The sequence below is a fragment of the Parambassis ranga genome, chromosome 2 (genome assembly GCF_900634625.1).
Source record: "Parambassis ranga chromosome 2, fParRan2.1, whole genome shotgun sequence".
Taxonomy (NCBI): Eukaryota; Metazoa; Chordata; class Actinopteri; family Ambassidae; genus Parambassis; species Parambassis ranga.
The window spans coordinates 1177163-1195681 of record NC_041023.1 but is presented as its reverse complement, the minus strand read 5'-3'; the positions used below and the strand labels follow the sequence as shown (position 1 = coordinate 1195681).

At 53.6% G+C, this 18519-nt stretch overlaps 3 protein-coding genes across 5 annotated transcripts in view; all 3 read left to right on the top strand.

Moving 5' to 3' along the window:
- map3k2 (mitogen-activated protein kinase kinase kinase 2) overlaps positions 1-6222 on the top strand; it is a 7300-nt gene extending 1078 nt beyond the window's left edge. The window contains exons 2-17 of one of the 2 annotated variants that reach the window (XM_028399728.1): positions 254-326; positions 609-727; positions 819-859; positions 942-1041; positions 1119-1232; positions 1319-1415; positions 1496-1629; positions 1715-1794; positions 1884-1948; positions 2033-2125; positions 2201-2440; positions 2517-2665; positions 2752-2883; positions 2968-3097; positions 3354-3531; positions 3621-6222. In XM_028399728.1, the coding sequence (XP_028255529.1) occupies positions 272-326; positions 609-727; positions 819-859; positions 942-1041; positions 1119-1232; positions 1319-1415; positions 1496-1629; positions 1715-1794; positions 1884-1948; positions 2033-2125; positions 2201-2440; positions 2517-2665; positions 2752-2883; positions 2968-3097; positions 3354-3531; positions 3621-3840 (1947 nt within the window). In that variant the 5' untranslated portion in view covers positions 254-271 and the 3' untranslated portion in view covers positions 3841-6222. The remainder of the gene's footprint in view (positions 1-253; positions 327-608; positions 728-818; positions 860-941; positions 1042-1118; positions 1233-1318; positions 1416-1495; positions 1630-1714; positions 1795-1883; positions 1949-2032; positions 2126-2200; positions 2441-2516; positions 2666-2751; positions 2884-2967; positions 3098-3353; positions 3532-3620) is intronic. The other variant, XM_028399729.1, reaches the window with a different exon arrangement.
- A 571-nt stretch (positions 6223-6793) lies between these two features.
- On the top strand, positions 6794-11001 carry cyp27a2 (cytochrome P450 family 27 subfamily A member 2). Of its 2 annotated transcripts, XM_028399744.1 has the most exons (9): positions 6795-7409; positions 8406-8596; positions 8667-8866; positions 8934-9131; positions 9211-9374; positions 9670-9836; positions 10067-10148; positions 10227-10463; positions 10557-11001. In XM_028399744.1, exons 1-9 carry the CDS (start codon positions 7116-7118, stop codon positions 10671-10673), a joined length of 1650 nt encoding a protein of 549 aa, XP_028255545.1. In that variant the 5' UTR covers positions 6795-7115; the 3' UTR covers positions 10674-11001. The 2 variants fall into 2 exon arrangements, with proteins under 2 accessions (XP_028255544.1, XP_028255545.1); XM_028399743.1 differs by having other exon boundaries at positions 6794-7409; positions 10067-10463.
- Positions 11002-11384: 383 nt separating this feature from the next.
- On the top strand, positions 11385-18486 carry tmem198ab (transmembrane protein 198ab). The gene is made up of 5 exons (XM_028399793.1): positions 11385-11652; positions 15958-16214; positions 16290-16871; positions 16948-17153; positions 17234-18486. Exons 2-5 carry the CDS (start codon positions 16058-16060, stop codon positions 17384-17386), a joined length of 1098 nt encoding a protein of 365 aa, XP_028255594.1. The 5' UTR covers positions 11385-11652; positions 15958-16057; the 3' UTR covers positions 17387-18486.
- Positions 18487-18519: the final 33 nt, after the last annotated feature.

Here is an 18519-nt window from a genome sequence, read left to right as displayed (position 1 = left end):
GTGATCAATCAGTGATGATCATATAGTTTGATCATCAGTCAGCAACATATCAGCAGAGGCCATCTTGACTCCAATTAGTTTTCACCAGTACTGTAAACAGCGCTGCTAAGCTAACCCAGAGTTCAGAGTCACACTGAACCTGGACTCATCACCAGTCATACAGCTGGATTCTTCTTCAGTGGCAGGTGAATCGATGTTTAGGAGCCTGGGCAGCTGACGTGTGAGGATTCATGTTGTCGTTCTGTTTTTGCAGGAGAAAGGAATCCCTTTGATGGGAGAATCCTCTTTCCTGGCCTCCTGGGTCAATCGCCGTGCCATGATGATGGGTATGTGTGTGTGTGAGAGACACTGTGAGACTGTTTGGCCCTGAGCCAGCTTCTTTTGTCAAACCTACAACTCAAGGACTGAGCAGTCTCTCTCTGAACAATGGTTCTTTGTCGTCCTAGCCTCACAGTAACCCTTTATGTATGTTAGCATAAAAACCATGCTGCTGCTGCAGGGCTGCAGTTTTTGCTTCATATAGTTTTTTGTCTCTGCTGCTCGTTGTAAAGAGTTCTTTATTCCTAACTTTACTTTTTAAGTGACGTGTGTTTTTGTCTGTCTGACAGATGAGCAGGAGGCGCTGAACTCGATCATGCAGGACCTGGCTGAACTGCACCGCTCCAGCCGTCCTGCCATGTTCCTGTCAGACCTGGGCAAACCTAAAGCCTCCTCGCCCAAGAACCAGGTAGGCGGTCTGAGTCTGTGGAGGATAGATGCGAACTGGATCTGCTGACTTTGAACTGGACTCTCTCTCTCTCTCTCTCTCTCTCTAACAGAACGATGTGAGAGTGAAGTTCGAGTTCAAAGGGGAGAAGAGGTGAGTTCTTCGTCACTTTCTAATGTCAGTGCAGGCCAGCAGCTGTGCCCTCCTGACCTCTCCCCTCTCCTCTCCTCTACAGGATCTTGCAGTTCCCTCGTCCCGTTAAGCTGGAAGACCTGAGGGCGAAAGCTAAAGTGGCTTTTGGTCAGACCATGGACCTTCACTACACCAACAATGAGGTACAGTGAGCCTCCACAGGTCTGACACTGACAGGTTAAGAAGACTGGGATCACGGAGCTGCTCTCTCCTCTTGTAGTTGGTGATTCCGCTGACCACTCAGGATGACCTGGACAAAGCCGTGGAGCTGCTGGACCGCAGTGTCCACATGAAGAGTCTGAAGATCCTCCTGGTGCTCCAGCTCTCCTCTCAGGTCAGCCCGCCCGCAGGCTTCTTCACGTGGATGTTTAAGCTGTCCTTCCAAACACCAGCGTCACTTGTGTGCTACTGTTTCTCCAGAACTCCTCCACCAACATGGACCTCCTGCCTTCCCACGAGGAGCTGGACAACACGGGATTCAGGGTGGCGGACAAGAAGAGCATGCTGGCGTTGATAGGTGAGGAACATCTCCCAAAAAACAAAACACTTAGAGACACGCGGACATGAAACGGGACGTTAATCACATGTGTTTCAAAGCAGGTTCACATTCAACAGACCGCAGCTCTCCTCCTCCGGGATACATTCCAGACGCTCTCCAGCAGGTGGCGAGGAACGGCTCCTTCACCAGCATCAACAGCGAGGGGGAGTTCATTCCTGAGAGCATGGACCAGGTACCAGCACTCCTCCGCACTCATTACAGCGAGCTGTGATTATCACCTGATGACCGCTGAAATCTTTCCGCTGAATGTTGTGCAGATGTTGGACCCGCTGTCCATGAGCAGTCCGGAGAACTCTGCGTCTGGAAGCTGTCCCTCTTTAGACAGCCCACTGGACAGGTCCGGATGACACAGTAAAACTTATTAATGTGTACAAAGAGGGGCAGCTCAGTCTGACTCACCTCTGCTCTCTGCTTGATGGTTTGCAGCGACTACCCAAAGACCAGGATGCCCAGAGCTCAGAGCTACCCAGACAACCACCAGGACTTTCCAGGTGAGTGTGACGTGACCATCAGCTGGCACACCGCCGTCTCTCACAGCTGGAGTAAGAGTGTGTAATGGTCCTTTATTTCTGCAGAGTACGACATCCCCGTGTTTGAGAAGTCGGGCAAAGGGGGGACGTATCCCCGCCGATACGGCATCCCCTTCGGCCTCCAGGATTACAGCGATGGTGGGTCATTCTTCTCGCTGACACTCAGACAGGTCGATTTAAAAAGTCCTAACCTGTTCCTGATGGTCCCTGCAGGGAGGAAGACGTTCCCCCGGGCTCGGCGAACGCAGGTCCACGGCTTCCGCTCGCCGGTCAGCTTTAGTCCGACCGAGCAGTCGCCCAGCACCAGCAGCGGCAGCAGTGTCTTCACCCCCGACCTGGAGGAGGCCCCGGGGCCCATCAGGAGGCCGCGGAGGGGCAGCGACATCGAGCCGAACCCCAACCCGACCACCACCCCGACCCTCTCGGTCATGGACATCAGTCCTCCCAGCCGCTGTGAGTCCTGCTGTGTGCGACCTGCTGGTACAGCAGCTGTGTCTCAGAGGGTTCACTCCTGTCTCTGTGTGTCCAGCTCCTCGCGCCCCCACCAACTGGCGGCTGGGGAAGCTTCTAGGTCAGGGGGCGTTCGGACGGGTTTTCCTGTGTTATGACGCCGACACCGGACGAGAACTGGCAGTGAAACAGGTCCAGTTCGACCCAGAGAGTCCAGAGACCAGCAAGGTAGTTCTGTCCCCTCAGACCGTCTTCAGGGACGCGTGGCGCTCGACAGGAGGTGCTGAAGGTGTTTGTTTCTGTCTCCTCTTCAGGAGGTGAGTGCATTGGAGTGTGAAATCCAGCTCCTGAAGAACTTGTGCCACGAGCGGATCGTGCAGTACTACGGCTGTCTGCGAGACACCATGGAGCGGACGCTCTCCATCTTCATGGAGTACATGCCTGGAGTAAGCGCCGCCGCACTGACCCCGTCAGAGTGTGTGTTGACAGACGGCTGCTTGTTGTAATGTTGTTGAATCTTTGGTGCTCAGGGCTCCATTAAAGACCAGCTGAAGTCGTACGGAGCGTTGACGGAAAACGTGACGCGCCGCTACACCCGCCAGATCCTGGAGGGCGTGTCCTACCTGCACAGCAACATGATCGTCCACAGGGACATCAAAGGTGAGGAGGACTCATGCCCATCGGATTAGGATTAGGTGACCAACTCCTTCTCTGAGACAAATGAACTCCCTCTGTCCTCTGTCCCTCTGTCCCTCTGTCCCCTGTCCCTCTGTCCCCTGTCCCTCTGTCCCCTGTTCCCCTGTCCCCTGTCCCCTGTTCCTCTGTCCCCTGTTCCTCTGTCCCCTGTCCCTCTGTCCCCTGTTCCTCTGTCCCCTGTCCCCTGTCCCCTGTCCCCTGTCCCCTGTCCTGTCCTCAGGGGCCAACATCCTGCGTGACTCCCTCGGGAACGTGAAGCTGGGAGACTTCGGAGCCAGCAGGCGGCTGCAGACCATCTGTCTGTCAGGAACAGGCATCAAGTCGGTGACCGGCACCCCCTACTGGATGAGCCCGGAGGTGATCAGCGGCGAGGGCTACGGCAGGAAGGCTGACATCTGGTGAAAGCTCGCTCACACACACACACACACACACGCACACACACACACGCCTTCCGTCTGACCCGTGCTGACTGAACCTGTTGTTTCAGGAGCGTCGGCTGCACTGTGGTGGAAATGCTGACACAGCGACCTCCGTGGGCAGAGTTCGAGGCCATGGCCGCCATCTTTAAAATTGCCACCCAGCCCACTAACCCGGTCCTCCCCGCACACGTGTCAGACCACTGCAGGGAGTTCCTGAAGCGGATCTTCGTGGAGACCAAGCAGCGGCCGTCTGCGGACGAGCTGCTGAGGCACATCTTTGTACATTAACCCCCGCCGGCCTGTCCAGCTCCCCAACACCACCTGACCAGAGGGGGCGTTTCTGCCTTTGACCCCGCCCCCCTCCACCTTCACGCTAAGGCCTCACTGGACAGGAAGAACTGGCTGCTAGAAGGTGGGGTGCTCCGGCGCCTCCTCCTGTCTCCTCCTGTATGAGACTGCCATAGAACTTTTATTTTCCTCCGCAAGTTGCACCTTAGTTTCGGACCCTGGGAGGGGTGGAGCACTTCCTCTGAAGGAAACGACTCTTTGACAGCGTCTCCTTTTTTATGTTTGTACGGTTCAAATGTTTTGGAGTGGGACAGTGTCGGTGTCGTGGACCTACAGGAGCTGATGCCTGACTCTGGAGTGGCGCCCCCCCCCCCCCCCCCATCTCACTGACCCGACCCCAGAATGTAGTCTCCTGCCAAAACCCAGAGCACCGGGGACGACCTGGGCCTGCTGCTGAATCCAAGACGCAGAGAACACTCCCTGAAGCGTTTCCGCTGTCCCGCCTCCTCCCTCGTCCGCTCCGTCTGTCTCTCCTCTTCCCCCCCCCCATCTTCGTTCTTTGCCGTGTGCCTTTTCTGTTTCTGAGCGCCGTGTAGGAATGAGTCCCGAGTTCGTGGTCTTGGTGTCGTTTTGCCTCCTGGATAAACTGCCTTCACACCGTTAGCCCAAAGCAGCTGCTCTCCATCAGCTGTGACATCCGTTTCTGCCTTTTCAGTGACAGACTTTCTGTGATCGCCTGCAGTCGGCTGTTTGTTTGCCTGCTGGGAACCGAGCGGCCCTCGGTGTAGAAGTGAAGGTTCGGTTCAGGTCTCAAGTTAACTCTTTCTTCTTCACACACTTGGCAGATCAGCCTCTTAACATCCGGTCAGGCGGTCTTGTTCTGCCGCGACTTGAAGTGGGAGAAGAACATTTGCGTCACCGCAGTGTCGTCCATTGTATTTCAAACTCAATCATCTTGGCAGGCTACGAGCCCGGCCGCTTCCTGCTGCTCATCACGCCGCTGCCGGGCGTTTCACGTCATGTCTCCGCCTCAGTGCGCTCCCACTGGTCCGGTTCACCCTCTGTGTGACAGCCGGCGCCGCAGTCGCTCTTCTTGCCAAATTCAGCATCGCCTCCACAGCTATGCAACGCAGGATTATCTCCTGCCACCTCGGCTCATGTGACTACGGTACAGTGATGTTTCTGGGCGGCTCTCTCAGCGGCCAATCGGACGCTTAGAGTCTCATACTCATGGTCACACTGCAGAGCAAGTGCTGCTTTTTAAAGGTGCAGTCAGCACAGGTTCACGTTTACAGAGGATTAGGGTACGAATGAAAGATGCAGGTGTTGTTGTTTCCTCCATGGCCAGCAGGTGGCACTGAGGAGCTGTGCTTAGAGGTGGGAGGAATGATCTCTGCATAGGCTCCGTTCAGAAAGTTCCCTGGAAGCACTTAAGCTGTCTGAAAGTGTGTTGATCTGTGGTGAAGAGTCGCAGGTTCCTGGAAACTCACTTTAAGCATTTTCACGACGGTACGCGACAACAGAAGAATCGGAGACGTGCTGTCACATCGAGTCGGAGGCGGCTGACAGTAAACTGCGTGGTACAGATGGAGGTTGTGGAAACCGCCGCCAGCACTGGTTAACCTTGATACGCACTACCATTATGCACTATCGATTATTCACTGATGCTTTTCATGGCTCCTCATCGGCTGTCGCTCATGCAGCGACTTTTTCTTTGCACATTTAAAGACTTTTATTTTTTACTGTGTGTGTGTGTGTGCGCGCGCCTGTGTGTGTGTGTGTGTGTGTGGTTAATAACCTTTACATGAATGTAATGTCTCATTTTGACCACCAGGTGGCCTCGATCATAGTGGATTAACTCTTTGGTACCAGTATTTGTCACTTGCAAACGCCAAGATGCACCTGTAGTTCTCTCTTCAGCGTCTGAAGCCACTGCTGCCACTCCCAGGTGTGTGTGTGTGTGTGTGTGTGTGTAATTTGTATGTTGTGTGTTTGTAACTTGTCGTATGTTTGAGTTTGTAAATGCGCATTTACTGCAGATTTTGCTCATCGGACACTGCGCCTGAAATGCCTTGAGCATTCTGACTGTAGGGGGCGATGAAAATAACAAAAAATGAAAAATTAATGTACAAATGTATAAAAGTGAAATTGTACCCTTTTTTAAAAAACAAAAAAACAAAAACAGAAGTAGACTTATATCCCACATGTTTGGTCTCTGTGTATTGTAAAAGAAGCCATGTTTATAATTCTAATTGGTTTGTGACCAATACGCCTGTTTATATCAGATCTGTATATCAGTGGTACGCATAATTTTTTAATATATATTTTTTATTTTCTTTGTTTTTTTTTTAAATGGGAGATTTTATGCATGGTTGCGTCCTGAGCGACGCAGCGGTGCCGTTGAATGGTTGCTGTTTTTTTGGCACAATTCAGGAGTATTGCAAAATCTCTGTGTTCATAATTACAACAATTATGACTATGACAATGAAAACAATAAAAGATATTTATTTCACTTTGTTGGAAAATTATTTCACCTTTAATTTATGCTGCAAACGTTCTGCAGTTTTCTGCAGCTACAAACAAAACGATGCTTTTATTTTTTAAACAAACCGGAAGTCAATATGTGACGGATGCTATCTTTGCTAGCCTCGTTGTCCGTAAACACAAGTGAAACATGAAGGTCAAAATATGAAACTACAACTGATATAGTATTAAACAACACTGATTAAGTAGATGTTATAGTTCCTGTCAAAATATATAGAAAAGAAAATGAACAAACCATTAGACGTTCTGCGACAGCTAAGCTACACGAAAATACAAACACTTCCGGTACACGCTGTCAAAATAAAACCGTCAAACAGAACGCGATTTGGTCCCCGTCTTCTCGCGATATTTCAGCGTCAGTCAGCAGAAACAGCTCCAGAGATGCTCCGGTCAGTGACCAGCTGTTGTTTTTAGGGAACAGACAGAGCTAGCAGCAGAGCTAGCAGCAGAGCTAACGGCAGTTTGTGTGGACGTTGCTGAGTCTGATCCGGTTCTGCAAACAGGAAGTATGATTGCTGAGCCAGAGTCCCTCTCTCTGGGTTTTATAAATCAATTTAAAAATAACTCTTTAGTTTAGTTTACCCTGCAAATGTTCGATTAATAATTGATTTTTTTTTACATGTGCTTATGCGGAGCTGTCATGCAGTTCTGCAGACTGACCACCAGGTGGTGCTCACGGCGAGGCTTCTGGAGTTAAACTGATGCTTAGAGAAGCAAACAGCTCTGTGTAAATGTTCTGCCCTGTGACACTCTCTCTCTCTCTCTCTCTCTCACACACACACACACACACACCCTTCACCATGAGCTCCGCGGCGGCTGCTGCCCGCTCTCTCCGGCTCCGTGCGCTCTGCGCGCCCCCGGCCCGGCTCGTCCCTCTCTGCTCCGCCAGAAGAAAGTTGAACGTTCAGGCCAGCACGGCTGCGGGGAGGCTGAAGACCATCGATGACCTGCCGGGTCCCAGTGCGCTCACCACGGTGTACTGGCTGCTGCTGAGGGGATACCTGCCGAAGACTCACCTGCTGCAGGTCCGTGTGTGTTCAGGGGTTCAGGGAAGTGTTCAGGGGTTCAGGGAAGGGTTCAGGGCATGGACGTCACTAGGGTCAGTAGGGGTAATTTGCGTAAGAAACACAAATAAGTATAACAAAATACATATTTAAAATACATATTTACACATTATGTTACTTCATTTCTTATTGTCATTATATACATTATTTTTCAGATGGTTCCAGATGCTCCAGGTAATTTCCCACAGATTTGTCCCACGATGGGCAAATTGCGTTTTTGCAACAGCACAGTTACAGCAAGCAAGAGATAAGAAAAGCTATATACATAATAAAATAAACTACCGATATTATGCAATACACTCAAAAAAGAGTTTACAGATTAACAATTACTGCACAGATGAGTGGAGGTAGAAGAAAACTGTACATAGTGCATCAAAAGAACAAATAAGTAATTTATTGTAGTGTGCTGTGTGAACATTGCACCTATCAACCACCAATCCAGCTGTTCATAAAAAAAAAACCTCTGCCAGTGACTCTGAAACAGCATCTCAGTCTATAATCTTTCCTTATTCTTTCAGAAACAGTTGCGCTGTAAATGTCTCTTTTGTCCCTGCAATAGTTGTGTGGCAAAAGTTAAAAAATGAAGCTGCGCTACATGAAAGAAGCTCTGTTTACTGTGAGCGTCTGAGGGCGAGCGTGATATCGCTCGATGGTCCGATTGGACACTGACTTGCCTGTAGAATCATACAGCCAGTCTACATCACACAGACATGCCTGAAGTGTCCTCTTTTCAAGGAAAGAAACAGAACGTCTCTAGCTATTACTTTCCTGATATATGAGCGACTTTGTAAGACATATGCTCTCATAAGCCCCCCTAAAATAGGGCTAGCGACGTCAACGGTTCGGGGCTGGGTGTTGGTTTCAGTCTGCAGTGTGTGCTCCAGTAAATGTGTAATAACGTCAACAGTTAACCCTTGGTGGATTTCCTCCGGCTGTATAAAGTCTCTCTGGTTTTAGGGGGTCCACAGGAGTCAGTACGGGCCCATCTGGCGCTCCAGGGTTGGGCCCTATGACCTCGTCAACGTGGCGTCTCCGGATCTCATCGCTCAGGTGATCCAGCAGGAAGGCCGCTACCCGGTGCGATGTGAGCTGCCCCACTGGAAGGAGTACAGAGACCTGCGGGGACAGGCCTATGGACTGCACGTGGAGTGAGTGTTTCTGTCACAGATCCACTGAGGAGGACACACTGTTGACCTTTGTTGTTGTTATGTCTCACAGCACCGGGGAGAACTGGTACCGCATGCGCAGCGTCCTGAACCCAAAGATGCTGAAGTCCAGCGAGGTGTCCTCCTACGCTCCCATCATCCACCAGGTGGTGGACGACCTGCTGCAGCGCCTGGAGCTCCTCCGAAGCCGCAGCGTGGACGGGGCCACTGTGCCAGACCTGCCGTCTGAGCTCTACAAGTTCGGCTTCGAGGGTGGGGGCAGTGAGGTGTAGCGGGTGGGGGTGATGTGGGCAGCTTGCTGACTGTTTGTGGCCTGCAGGTATCTCCTCCATCCTGTTTGAGACCCGGCTGGGCTGCCTGAAGGACGAGATTCCTCACAGCACTCTGCGCTTCATCACCGCCGTCAACGACATGCTGTCCCTCTCGCAGACCGTGCCCCTGTTGCCGCGGTGGAGCCGCGCCATCCTGCCCCTCTGGAGACGCTTCGTCCAGGCCTGGGACGACATCTACGACGTGGGTACGTGTCCTCAGACGGGACGGGGTGCAGCTTCGGCTCCAGCCTCTGCTCCATAACTGTTGTGTCGGTGCTTTTGCAGCTCAGGGCCTGGTCAGCAGGAGGATCGCAGAGATAGAGGCCCGGGCCCAGCGTGGGGAGCCCACCGAGGGCCTGTACCTGACACACATGCTGTCATCTGACAAGCTGAGCAGGGACGAGGTCTACATCACGATCGCAGAGCTGCTGCTGGGGGGAGTGGACACGGTGAGGAGGAGGAGGAGGAGGAGGAACGTGTCTCTGTGTTTGCGTAGCAAACTGCACGTAGTTTAACTCCCTGCAGCATTCTCCAACATGCTGCAACCGGCCCTGCTGTCTGCATTCTGGGTGGTGCTGCAGCTGCACACCGCCCGGAATACCACAGGAGGAGGAAGTGCAAAGAGGAAGTCTGTCAACATCAAGACGTCTGAGCTACAGACCGTCCTCTGATCATCAGCTGCTTCAGGGCTCTTGTTGTTTTGTGGGTGTGTGTTAACCTCTGCTCCTCCTCCTCCCCCCTCAGACGTCCAACACCTTGTCCTGGGCGCTGTACCATCTGGCCCGGGACGGCCGGGTTCAGGACCGGCTGTACGCCGAGGTGAAGGCCGCGTGTCCCGACAGGCGCCCGCCCACCTCTGAGGACCTGAGCAGGATGCCGTACCTGAAGGCCGTCATAAAGGAGACCCTGCGGTGAGCCCGGCCGAACACAGCACCTCACAGTGTGACGTGTGTGCACCCGTGGACTGCTTCATCACACGGTTACACACCTGAGAAGAATGTGATTGCACAAAAACACACACTCTGCACACACACAAGTCCAAACAGGACGTGTGTGAGTTGACTGTGGGGATGGTTTGGCCGTTGAACATGCAGGGTGGGAGGTTGTCCTCTGAACTGTCCTCTCTGTCCTCGTCCCTCAGTCTGTACCCTGTGGTTCCTGGAAACGGTCGCTTTGTGTCAGAGAACGAGGTCATCCTGGACAACTACTGGTTCCCCAAGAAGGTAAGAGGAGCAGCCAGCAGGTGGCGCTCCGACGCCTCCACCTGCTGCTGCAGTGTCGTCTTCCTCTTTGTTTTTCAGACTCTGTTCCATCTGTGCCACTACGCCGCCAGCCACGACCAGGCCGAGTTTGAGCACGCAGAGCGCTTCATCCCGGAGCGCTGGGACCGCTCGCAGGCGCCGAGCAGCCGCAGGGACAGACCCACGCCCGGCTTCTACCAGCACCACCCGTACAGCTTCATCCCGTTCGGGGTTGGGGTGCGGGCCTGCGTGGGGAAGAGGGTGGCGGAGATGGAGATGTACTTTGCTCTGTCCAGGGTGAGTGACAGACAAACACGGTCCATCTGCATGACGGGAAGGTGTAGCTAAAACACCACCCACCCTAAACCTCCACCTACTGTTCCCCTGCAGCTGATGCAGCACTACCAGGTCCAGCCTGAAGATGGCGCACCCATCGTGAGGCCCAAATTTCGGACGCTGCTCATCCCAGAGAAGCCCATCAACCTGCGCTTCCTGCCCAGAGCCTGAAGGTGGCGCTATAAATAAATATGCACATATTAGATCTGATCCTGAATTGTTTGATGTTTACCGTGTGTGTGTCTGTCAGCTCAGCGAGGGTTAATGATTAATATTTAAAGTGTGTTATGTCCACAAAACAATATATTAACCATTAAATATATCACACAGGTGTGTGAGAGGGCACGCTGCTTTGACTAAATAAATACTGATGATGAACCAGCTGAACACCTGACAGCAGGAACACACACACACACACACAGAAACATCCGCTGTCTGATCGTCTGAACCACTTCCTGTTCCTCAGCCACTGAATGTAAATAAATGACCTAACATATTACAGACATCAGTGTGTTTGTTATGATGGCAGCCATTTTGAAAACAACAACAACACAGAGGCAGGTTCATAAAGGGTTAAAATCCCTCTACACTAAAATTCAGTGTGGTTACAAAATAACTTAACTGTCCTCGAGTGTGTGTGTGTGGCGCCCCCTGCTGGCCATGAGGTGACATCATATTGTTTAAATATAAGTTTATTTTTTTCATCAGCTTAATTTTATTTATTATTTTTTTTTACGTGTCATTTGTTTTTATTTATTTTTGTTTGTCTGTATTTCCGGTGCTTCCTGTGTGCAGTGGGAGCCTCGGCCTGCAGGGGGCGCTGCGCTGTCTGGATGTCCCCGGTGCAGCAGGTCCGGACTCGTCTTTTTTTTTTCGCAGCCGACGCAGCGCGCTCCTGTGCCGGGCTGCTCCCGCATCCTTCCCGCGGCTCGTCTCCGCCGCGCTCGGCGTGTGTCTCGGGCTGTTTGGCGCATTTGAACCGTCTCCTCACGGATGGTCGGTGCCGCCGGCGATCCGCCGCCCTGCTGGCTGCTCCACACCGACGGGAAGAGGAGGCGCGGGTCGGGGATGAGCGCGGTGGAACCGCTCGGTGCTTCTGGAGGATCGTCGTGCCGTCATGTGAACGCGGACGAGGCGCGTCGTCCTGATGGTGAGTGATCGATTTACGCGCGCGTGTGTCTTTTGCTTTAAAACACCTGCTGTCAATTTGACGGAACATCCAGCGAACCGGAGCCGAGTCAGACCCGGAGAGTCCCGGCTGTAAAACGAGGCCGCCGTGTGCTGTCTGACCCGGATGGCCGCATCGAGGTCGATCATTCGGTCAGAATCAATCGATAAACTGCGATTACAGCAGACGGATGTGTGTGTTCATGAGAGTGTGAAATCTCCCAGGGGGCCCTGAAGGGGTCACACCCAGAGCCAAACATCCAGGTTAAACCTGGGATTCATCTGGTGATGGATCAACATAAAGTAATCTGATTTATTAAATACTCTTATTTATATGTGTATCACACACAGCGTGATGACGTCATCAAAGTTTGTTTGTGACGGGTCAGTTTGTCCATGAGGACCTGACCCGTCCATGTCTCTGTGTTTTTGGGTGATGGAGGACTCTCTGGAGGTTGGAGGCTGCTCCCGGCTGAGTTTGTGGGTTAAACACGGAGGCGGAACATGTGGATGTTGCAGCTGTGTTGTTGTCACGTTGTGTGTCTGTGACGCCCGCTCAGCAGGTGTTGTGTTGCTGTGCTGCCTGAGCGTCTGAGAGTCACTCCTGTGTTGAGTAATTCTGGCTTTTTGAGTCTTGTAAACTTGTGTTTTACATGCAGTTGTGTTGTTGTGTTGTGTTGTGTTGTGTTGTGTTGTGTTGTGTTGTGTTGTGTTGTGTTGTGTTGTGTTGTGTTGTGTGCACTCTGTTCACGCTGGAGGTCACTGAAAGGCATCATGGGAAATGTAGGTCACGGCTAACTGGAGCAGACGAGGCAGATGTGAAGAAGGAAGGATCACTAAAATGTCTCCTGATGTGTTGTGAGGTTTGCAGACGGCTGTAACACACACACAGACACACACAGACACTCAGAGAGCAGACCTCTTTGTGTATTCTGTGTGTGTGTGTGTGTGTGTGTCTGCCGTCTTATCAGTGCAGTCAGGCGGCACGGCTCGAGCTCTGCAGCCCGCCTGGGGTCTAAAAATGCCACAACACGTCACTTCAGATCCGCCTGTGGGTCTCTGCTCGCAGCTCCCTGTGTGTGTCTGTGTGTGTGCAGGACAACACACACACAGGTGCCGTCTCCTTGTGAAGACGTCCAGCTGGTGCTCCGTCTTCAGGTCTGAGCCTCCTCGGGCTCCAGCAGCCGGCTGAGGCCCAGATGTTTGCTGCAGCAGCAGGTGCAGCCTCTGGGTCCTCACATGGCGTCGTGCTTCATGTCAGCTGGTGGTCGGCTGCCAGCGCCATCGACCCTCCGCTCCACGTGCGCTGAGCTCGCCCTGATTGGAGCCAGCGGAGAGGATCATGGGTTCTTTGTGCACGTGTGATGAGAGACGCTGGACTTTCCATCAGGAGGTCTGTGGTCCGTTCCCTTCGCCTCCTGATGATGGAGCTGCTGGTCACGGCGTGGTGTGTGATGATGCTGTGATGATGCTGTGAAGGGTTAGAGGTTCCTCAGACTTCCTGTCCAGCTGGAGGACACAGTGTCCTCAGTGTCCTCCTGACTCGGCGGATTCTGGACGTCTTTAAGCATCCGGCTCTCCCTCAGCTTCACGCAGCCTGCTGCTCTGAGGAGGCGTGAGGACGCCTCGCCCTCGCCGCGTCGTGTTTGTGGGTGAGAGCTGTAAATACTGAGTCACCTCCTCCCCGAGAAGTTCCAGGCCTGATGGAGGACTGTTGTGTGTCACGTTTCCACAGCAGCCCCCCCCGGCCTGGTATTGATTGAGGGATGTTGGGTCGGCGTGCCAGGTTATCGGCATGAGGGCGATTGTATTGACGACAGCAGCCCGTCCCGAGCGGAAGCTGCCATGTGACGCGGTGGGACGCTGGCACCTCTGAGCTCATCGTGAACAGGCCTGGGTTTTTTTTTTGGCAGCTCACCCAGCAGCCTGTTACCTCATGAGGAACACTGTGAGACACAGAGCGCTCGCATTCAACCGCCGGCGCTCACACAGGAGAGACGTTTGGGACGAGAGCATGTGGGTCCTCAGAGTCCTCAGAGTCCTCCGGTCCCTGTCCTGCTTTTACTGGACACACTTGGCGTCAGATTAAAAGTGATTCAGGATTAAAAGAGGAGACTGGGAGGATTCCAGAAGGAGAGCAGCAGAGGTCCGTGCCTGGCTGGACAACTTGTGTGTCTGTTGTTGTGATTTGGAGCAGTGGTGCTGTGTGCGATGCTTTATGATGTTGTTATGTAACATGGCCGCAGGGCCGCTGGTCTCTCTCCGCCGTCCTCTCCCGCCTCTCTCCTCCCAGGGTTTGGTAACATTTGTGTTTTCCTGAAATTGTTGTGTTGTGTGTTGTTTTGTCGTCTCTCTGCACACAGGTTTGAGCCTCACGCAGCAGCAGCAGGTCGGCGTGTGGTGTCAGTCACGGCGGTGACACACGCTGTCACGTTGTTTGTGTGACACATCGACAAACAGGATGTCACACTCAGAGCATCTTCCCATCTGACTTCCAAGATGGCGTCCACGCGGGGTGACAGGTGTCCACTTCAGCGCTGCTGCTTGTGTGGGTGCAGTCGGCCATCTTGATTGTTTACATTCTTTTCTTGCCAACCTGGCAGAGCTGTGAGGCGTTTTTTGGCTGACAGCATCAGGGCTGTGATGTCAGACGGCGGCGCCTCAGCGTGGGTGTGAGTCCGCTTCCTGCCGGGCTGTGTATTAATAGACGGCGCGTTGTTTATTCATGACGAGGCTTCGTCTCCGCTCTGATGACGTCAGGCTGCACATCTGTGTCAGTGTGTCTGCGCTCAGCTCCGCGTGACGTCAGGCGTGGATCTCATCTCACCTGTTCGCCACAGTTTGTTTATGTCACCGCATCATGCAGACACACACACACACACTCACACACACACACACACTCACACACTCACACACATGATCACCTTCAGATCGGACAAACCTGGCTGCTCATTGGCTCTCACACTGTTGCTATGGGAGTTGAAGCTGCTCTTCTATTGGTCCGGCTTCTGACTGCCGGCTTGTCTGTCAGCATCCCACCGTTGTCGTGGCAACAGACAGGAAGCAGGGCGGGAGGAGGAGGAGGGTGTCGCTCCTGCTGATTCCACCAGCAGAAGAAGAAACTCTGCTTTATTTCCCCCCATTTTTTTTCAGAGGATGATCCGTCTGCACGCATAAAACCTGCTGCACACACACAGACACACACAGACACACAGGCTCACACAGACACACACAGACAGCAGGGTCACTTGGTTGTGCCCTGCTAATCCCCACCAAAAGATGATTATTATTAATATGACATGGGGATAAAAAATGTCAGAAGAACATGTGTGTGTGTGTGTGTGTCTGTGTGTTGTGCACACACAAACACACACACAGTTGTTGTCACATTGTGTATGCACACACACACACATGTTCATGCTGAGCTGTTTGGCCTGTTGTCAGTGTGACACATGAACTCCTGCGTCCTTGTGTTGCCTCACGAGTTGCAGCTCATTGTTGTGTAGCTGTGTAGTTGTGTAGTTGTGTGGTTGTGGATTTAGCCTCGGTGGGTCCAGCGGGGTCGACTGAGGCTCAGAGCTGCATCCGTCTGTCCGGCTCTTTTTTGAACCACCTTCCCTGCAGGAAAGTCCATGTTCACCTGCTCTGCTCTCAGTCCGCTTCACAACACTTGAAGAGGAGGGCGCTCTTCCGCCTGCTCCTCCTCCTCCTCCTCCTCCTGCTCTTCCTCCTCCTCCTGCTCTTCCTCCTCCTCCTCCTCCTCCTCCTGCAGGAGTTCTGCTTGTTGTGCAGACGCACAGAGCAGCATCCAAAGAAGCTCATGAATATCTGAGTGAAGTTGTATAAGCACCTCTGACCCAGAAACCCTCAGCAGCTGGACTGACCCCCCCCCCCCTTGTCTGTCCCCCAGCTGGAGGGACAGACAAGGGAAGGTTGATGGAAGACAGTGAGGACAGCAGGGAGGTGAGGACTGCAGGAGGACACACACAGAAGACTCAGACTGTGAGTCTTTGTGTCCTGAGGACAGAGCGGCTTTGATGCTTTGGAGCTGTTACTATCCGGTGTTTGCAGCGCCGGGGATGCCAGACCTGTGTGTGTTCCGGTGTGTGTTCCTGTGTGTGTGTCTGTGTGTGTGTGTGTGTGTGTGCTCAGTGAACAGATTAGGAGCACGGTCACACTGCGGCGTCTCTCAGGTGGATTTAGCTGTTTATCTTGTGGTAGTAGAGTCACAGCTTAGATCAGACGGCGCCCTCTCTGACTGACCCTCCTCCTCCTCCTCTGTCCGCAGGTAAAGCCATGCACCTGGGCAGTGCTCCGTAACCTCCCTCACACCTGATCGCCGCTCCTCCTCCTCCATCTCTCCTCTCTCTCGCGCGCCCCCGGCTGCCATGACGACCACACTGGAGACGCTGCTGGCTCAGCCCGACCAGGAGCTGAGCCCCGAGCGGCTGGACGGCTGTGCGGACCCTGGCGGGCGTTACAAGGTGGTTCCCTCGGTGGTGTGCTCCATGTGCTGCCTCTTCGGCATCATTTACTGCTTCTTCGGTGAGTGTGGGGCTCAGAGCGGCTGTCTGCCTGCTGACCTCTTGACTGACGCCGCGCTGTCGTGTGTTCTTTCAGGCTATCGCTGCTTCAAGGCGGTGATGTTCCTGACGGGCCTGATGTTTGGCTCCGTCGTTATCTTCATGCTCTGCTACAAGGAGCGCGTGCTGGACACCCAGCTGAGCGTGGAGGCCTCGGTGGGCATCGGCCTGGGCATCGGGACGCTCTGCGGCCTGGTCACCATGCTGGTTCGCAGCGTGGGCCTCTTCATGGTGGGCCTGCTGCTCGGCCTGCTGGTGGCCGTGGCCACCCTGGTGGGCATGGAGGAGCTTTCCGACAGCCCGCCGCGCTCCGTCTGGGTGCCCCTGGGCGTGCTGCTTGGCCTGGGCATGCTGTTCGCCGTGCTCACCCTGCAGTGGCAGCGTCTCTTCACCACGCTGTCCACGGCGGTGTTCGGCGCAGCGGTCATCACCGTGGCGCTGGACTACTTCATCGAGCTCTTCGCGCTGGTGTTGTACATGTACGAGAGGATTAAAGCGGAGTCCGGGAAGCCCGTGTGCTGGCTGACGTGGGTGGTGCTGGGCGTGTGGCCTGCCCTCACCCTGCTGGGCGTCATGGTCCAGTGGAAGGTGACTGCAGAGGGATACTCCCACACGAAGGGTGAGGAACCTTTTTGTTTTTTTGCTTCAGGTACTGAGCTGATGTCCACTTATGACCCTGGTTCTGTCCTCCACAGTGATCATCAGCCGGCAGCAGAGGAGGATGCAGGTGATGCGGATTCGCCAGCGGGACGACCGCTACCGCCACAAGAAGAAGAAGAAGCAGCAGCAGCAGCACACGTCCTCCACCAACCATCACCAAGCCAAGCCGCTCCACACAGAGGTCCCCTACCGCCGCAAGCCGAACCCCATCCGCCGCTACGACACCGACGTCCTGTCGCCGGTGAGGAGCCACGCCGACCTTTCTGTCAAATCCCCGTCCCCTCTTTAATGTTGATTGATGTTTCTGCTTTTTGTCTGCAGAGCTACATCCAGAGTTTCAGAGACCGGCAGGTGCAGGCGCAGCCCTTCCCGGGCCGCCTGGTCGGAGGCCCCCATTCCGTTGTGGACATGGGCTACGACTGCGGCTCAACGGCGCCCCTCACTGGAGCGGCGGGGCCTTCGCTACGGGCCTGACCGGAGGCCTGAACACACCACTAAACCAGGGAGATACGTGACTCTACAACCACTACCCCCCCCCCCCCCCCCAGGCTCAATGCAGAGTCACACCTAAGAGGCTGGATCTACCTGTTTAACCCTTTACTGACTGAACCGGGGCCCCTAAGCCTCAGCGTGGTGCAGAGTCCCGGCTGACGTCTCTTCACCGTCGTTCAGTAGATGCATGCACGCACTGACACGCCGCAGCTACACACGGAGCTCCTGCTCTGTGACCCGCCACGCCACACCAGGGACGGGAGTGTCCGTGCAGACCCGCCTCAGGTTCCAACACAGGCATCGAATGTGCCGTTTCGACCGACCATCAGTTTTCTACAGCGCAAACCAGGATCCTTTGCTCTCGGTGCCATCTGGACTACAGATACCCTCTCTGACAAACCCCTCGGTGCTGGATGATACACTTCTTCAAACTGCCGTGTGAAGGCCGGGGATCTGTGCCTTGCCCCTCCGTGGACCGCACACAGCTCGGCATCAGGAGCGCGGCCGCTGGCAGGTTTCCCAGCAGCGGCTAAACGCGAGGAGGACTTGATTCTAGTCGACAGCAAGGAAGCCATATTTACACAGGGACACACACACACACACGGACACAGATCTGTGTGAGGATGCTAATGCTAACAGCCACAAAACGTGCCTCACCGGTGCGTTGCGGTGCTGGCTGTTGGGAGTCGGACTGGTTGCCATAGAAACTTGTACATCTCCTTCCATGGTGCACATCGATTTTCTTTGTGTGAAGATGTGAATACTTTATTGTTGTTTTCTTTTAAAGGTGTGTGTGTGTGTGTCTGTGTGTGTGTGTCTGTGTGTGTGTGTGTGTGGAGGGGAAATGATGCATGATCTCAGCCTCCAGCCCTTCATGTGCATCGTGTGACATGTAAAAACACAGCACTTACTTTCTGAACCACTTTGTTGAGTTTGTCTGAGGACTTTAAGTTGATGAGGTCACAGTGGGATGTTTTTATTTATTTCCTGTAAAGGGGGGAGCTGTGACATCACTGTGGGCCATGCTTTGTCTTTTTTTTTAAATTATGAGTATAATTATAATTAAAGCATGTGTTCCTATCGATCAGTGTGTGTGTGTGTGTGTGAAGGACGAC

What these genes read in the sequence shown, in the direction of transcription:
- cyp27a2 (XM_028399743.1), top strand. Translation starts at nt 7,116, where the DNA reads ATGTTCTGCCCTGTGACACTCTCTCTCTCTCTCTCTCTCTCACACACA. An exon ending in TGCTGGGGGGAGTGGACACG is followed by an intron (nt 9,375 to 9,669) that starts GTGAGGAGGAGG and finishes CTCCCCCCTCAG; the next exon opens with ACGTCCAACACCTTGTCCTG. An exon ending in GTCATAAAGGAGACCCTGCG is followed by an intron (nt 9,837 to 10,066) that starts GTGAGCCCGGCC and finishes CTCGTCCCTCAG; the next exon opens with TCTGTACCCTGTGGTTCCTG.
- tmem198ab (XM_028399793.1), top strand. Translation starts at nt 16,058, where the DNA reads ATGACGACCACACTGGAGACGCTGCTGGCTCAGCCCGACCAGGAGCTG. An exon ending in CATCATTTACTGCTTCTTCG is followed by an intron (nt 16,215 to 16,289) that starts GTGAGTGTGGGG and finishes GTGTTCTTTCAG; the next exon opens with GCTATCGCTGCTTCAAGGCG. An exon ending in ACACCGACGTCCTGTCGCCG is followed by an intron (nt 17,154 to 17,233) that starts GTGAGGAGCCAC and finishes TTTTGTCTGCAG; the next exon opens with AGCTACATCCAGAGTTTCAG.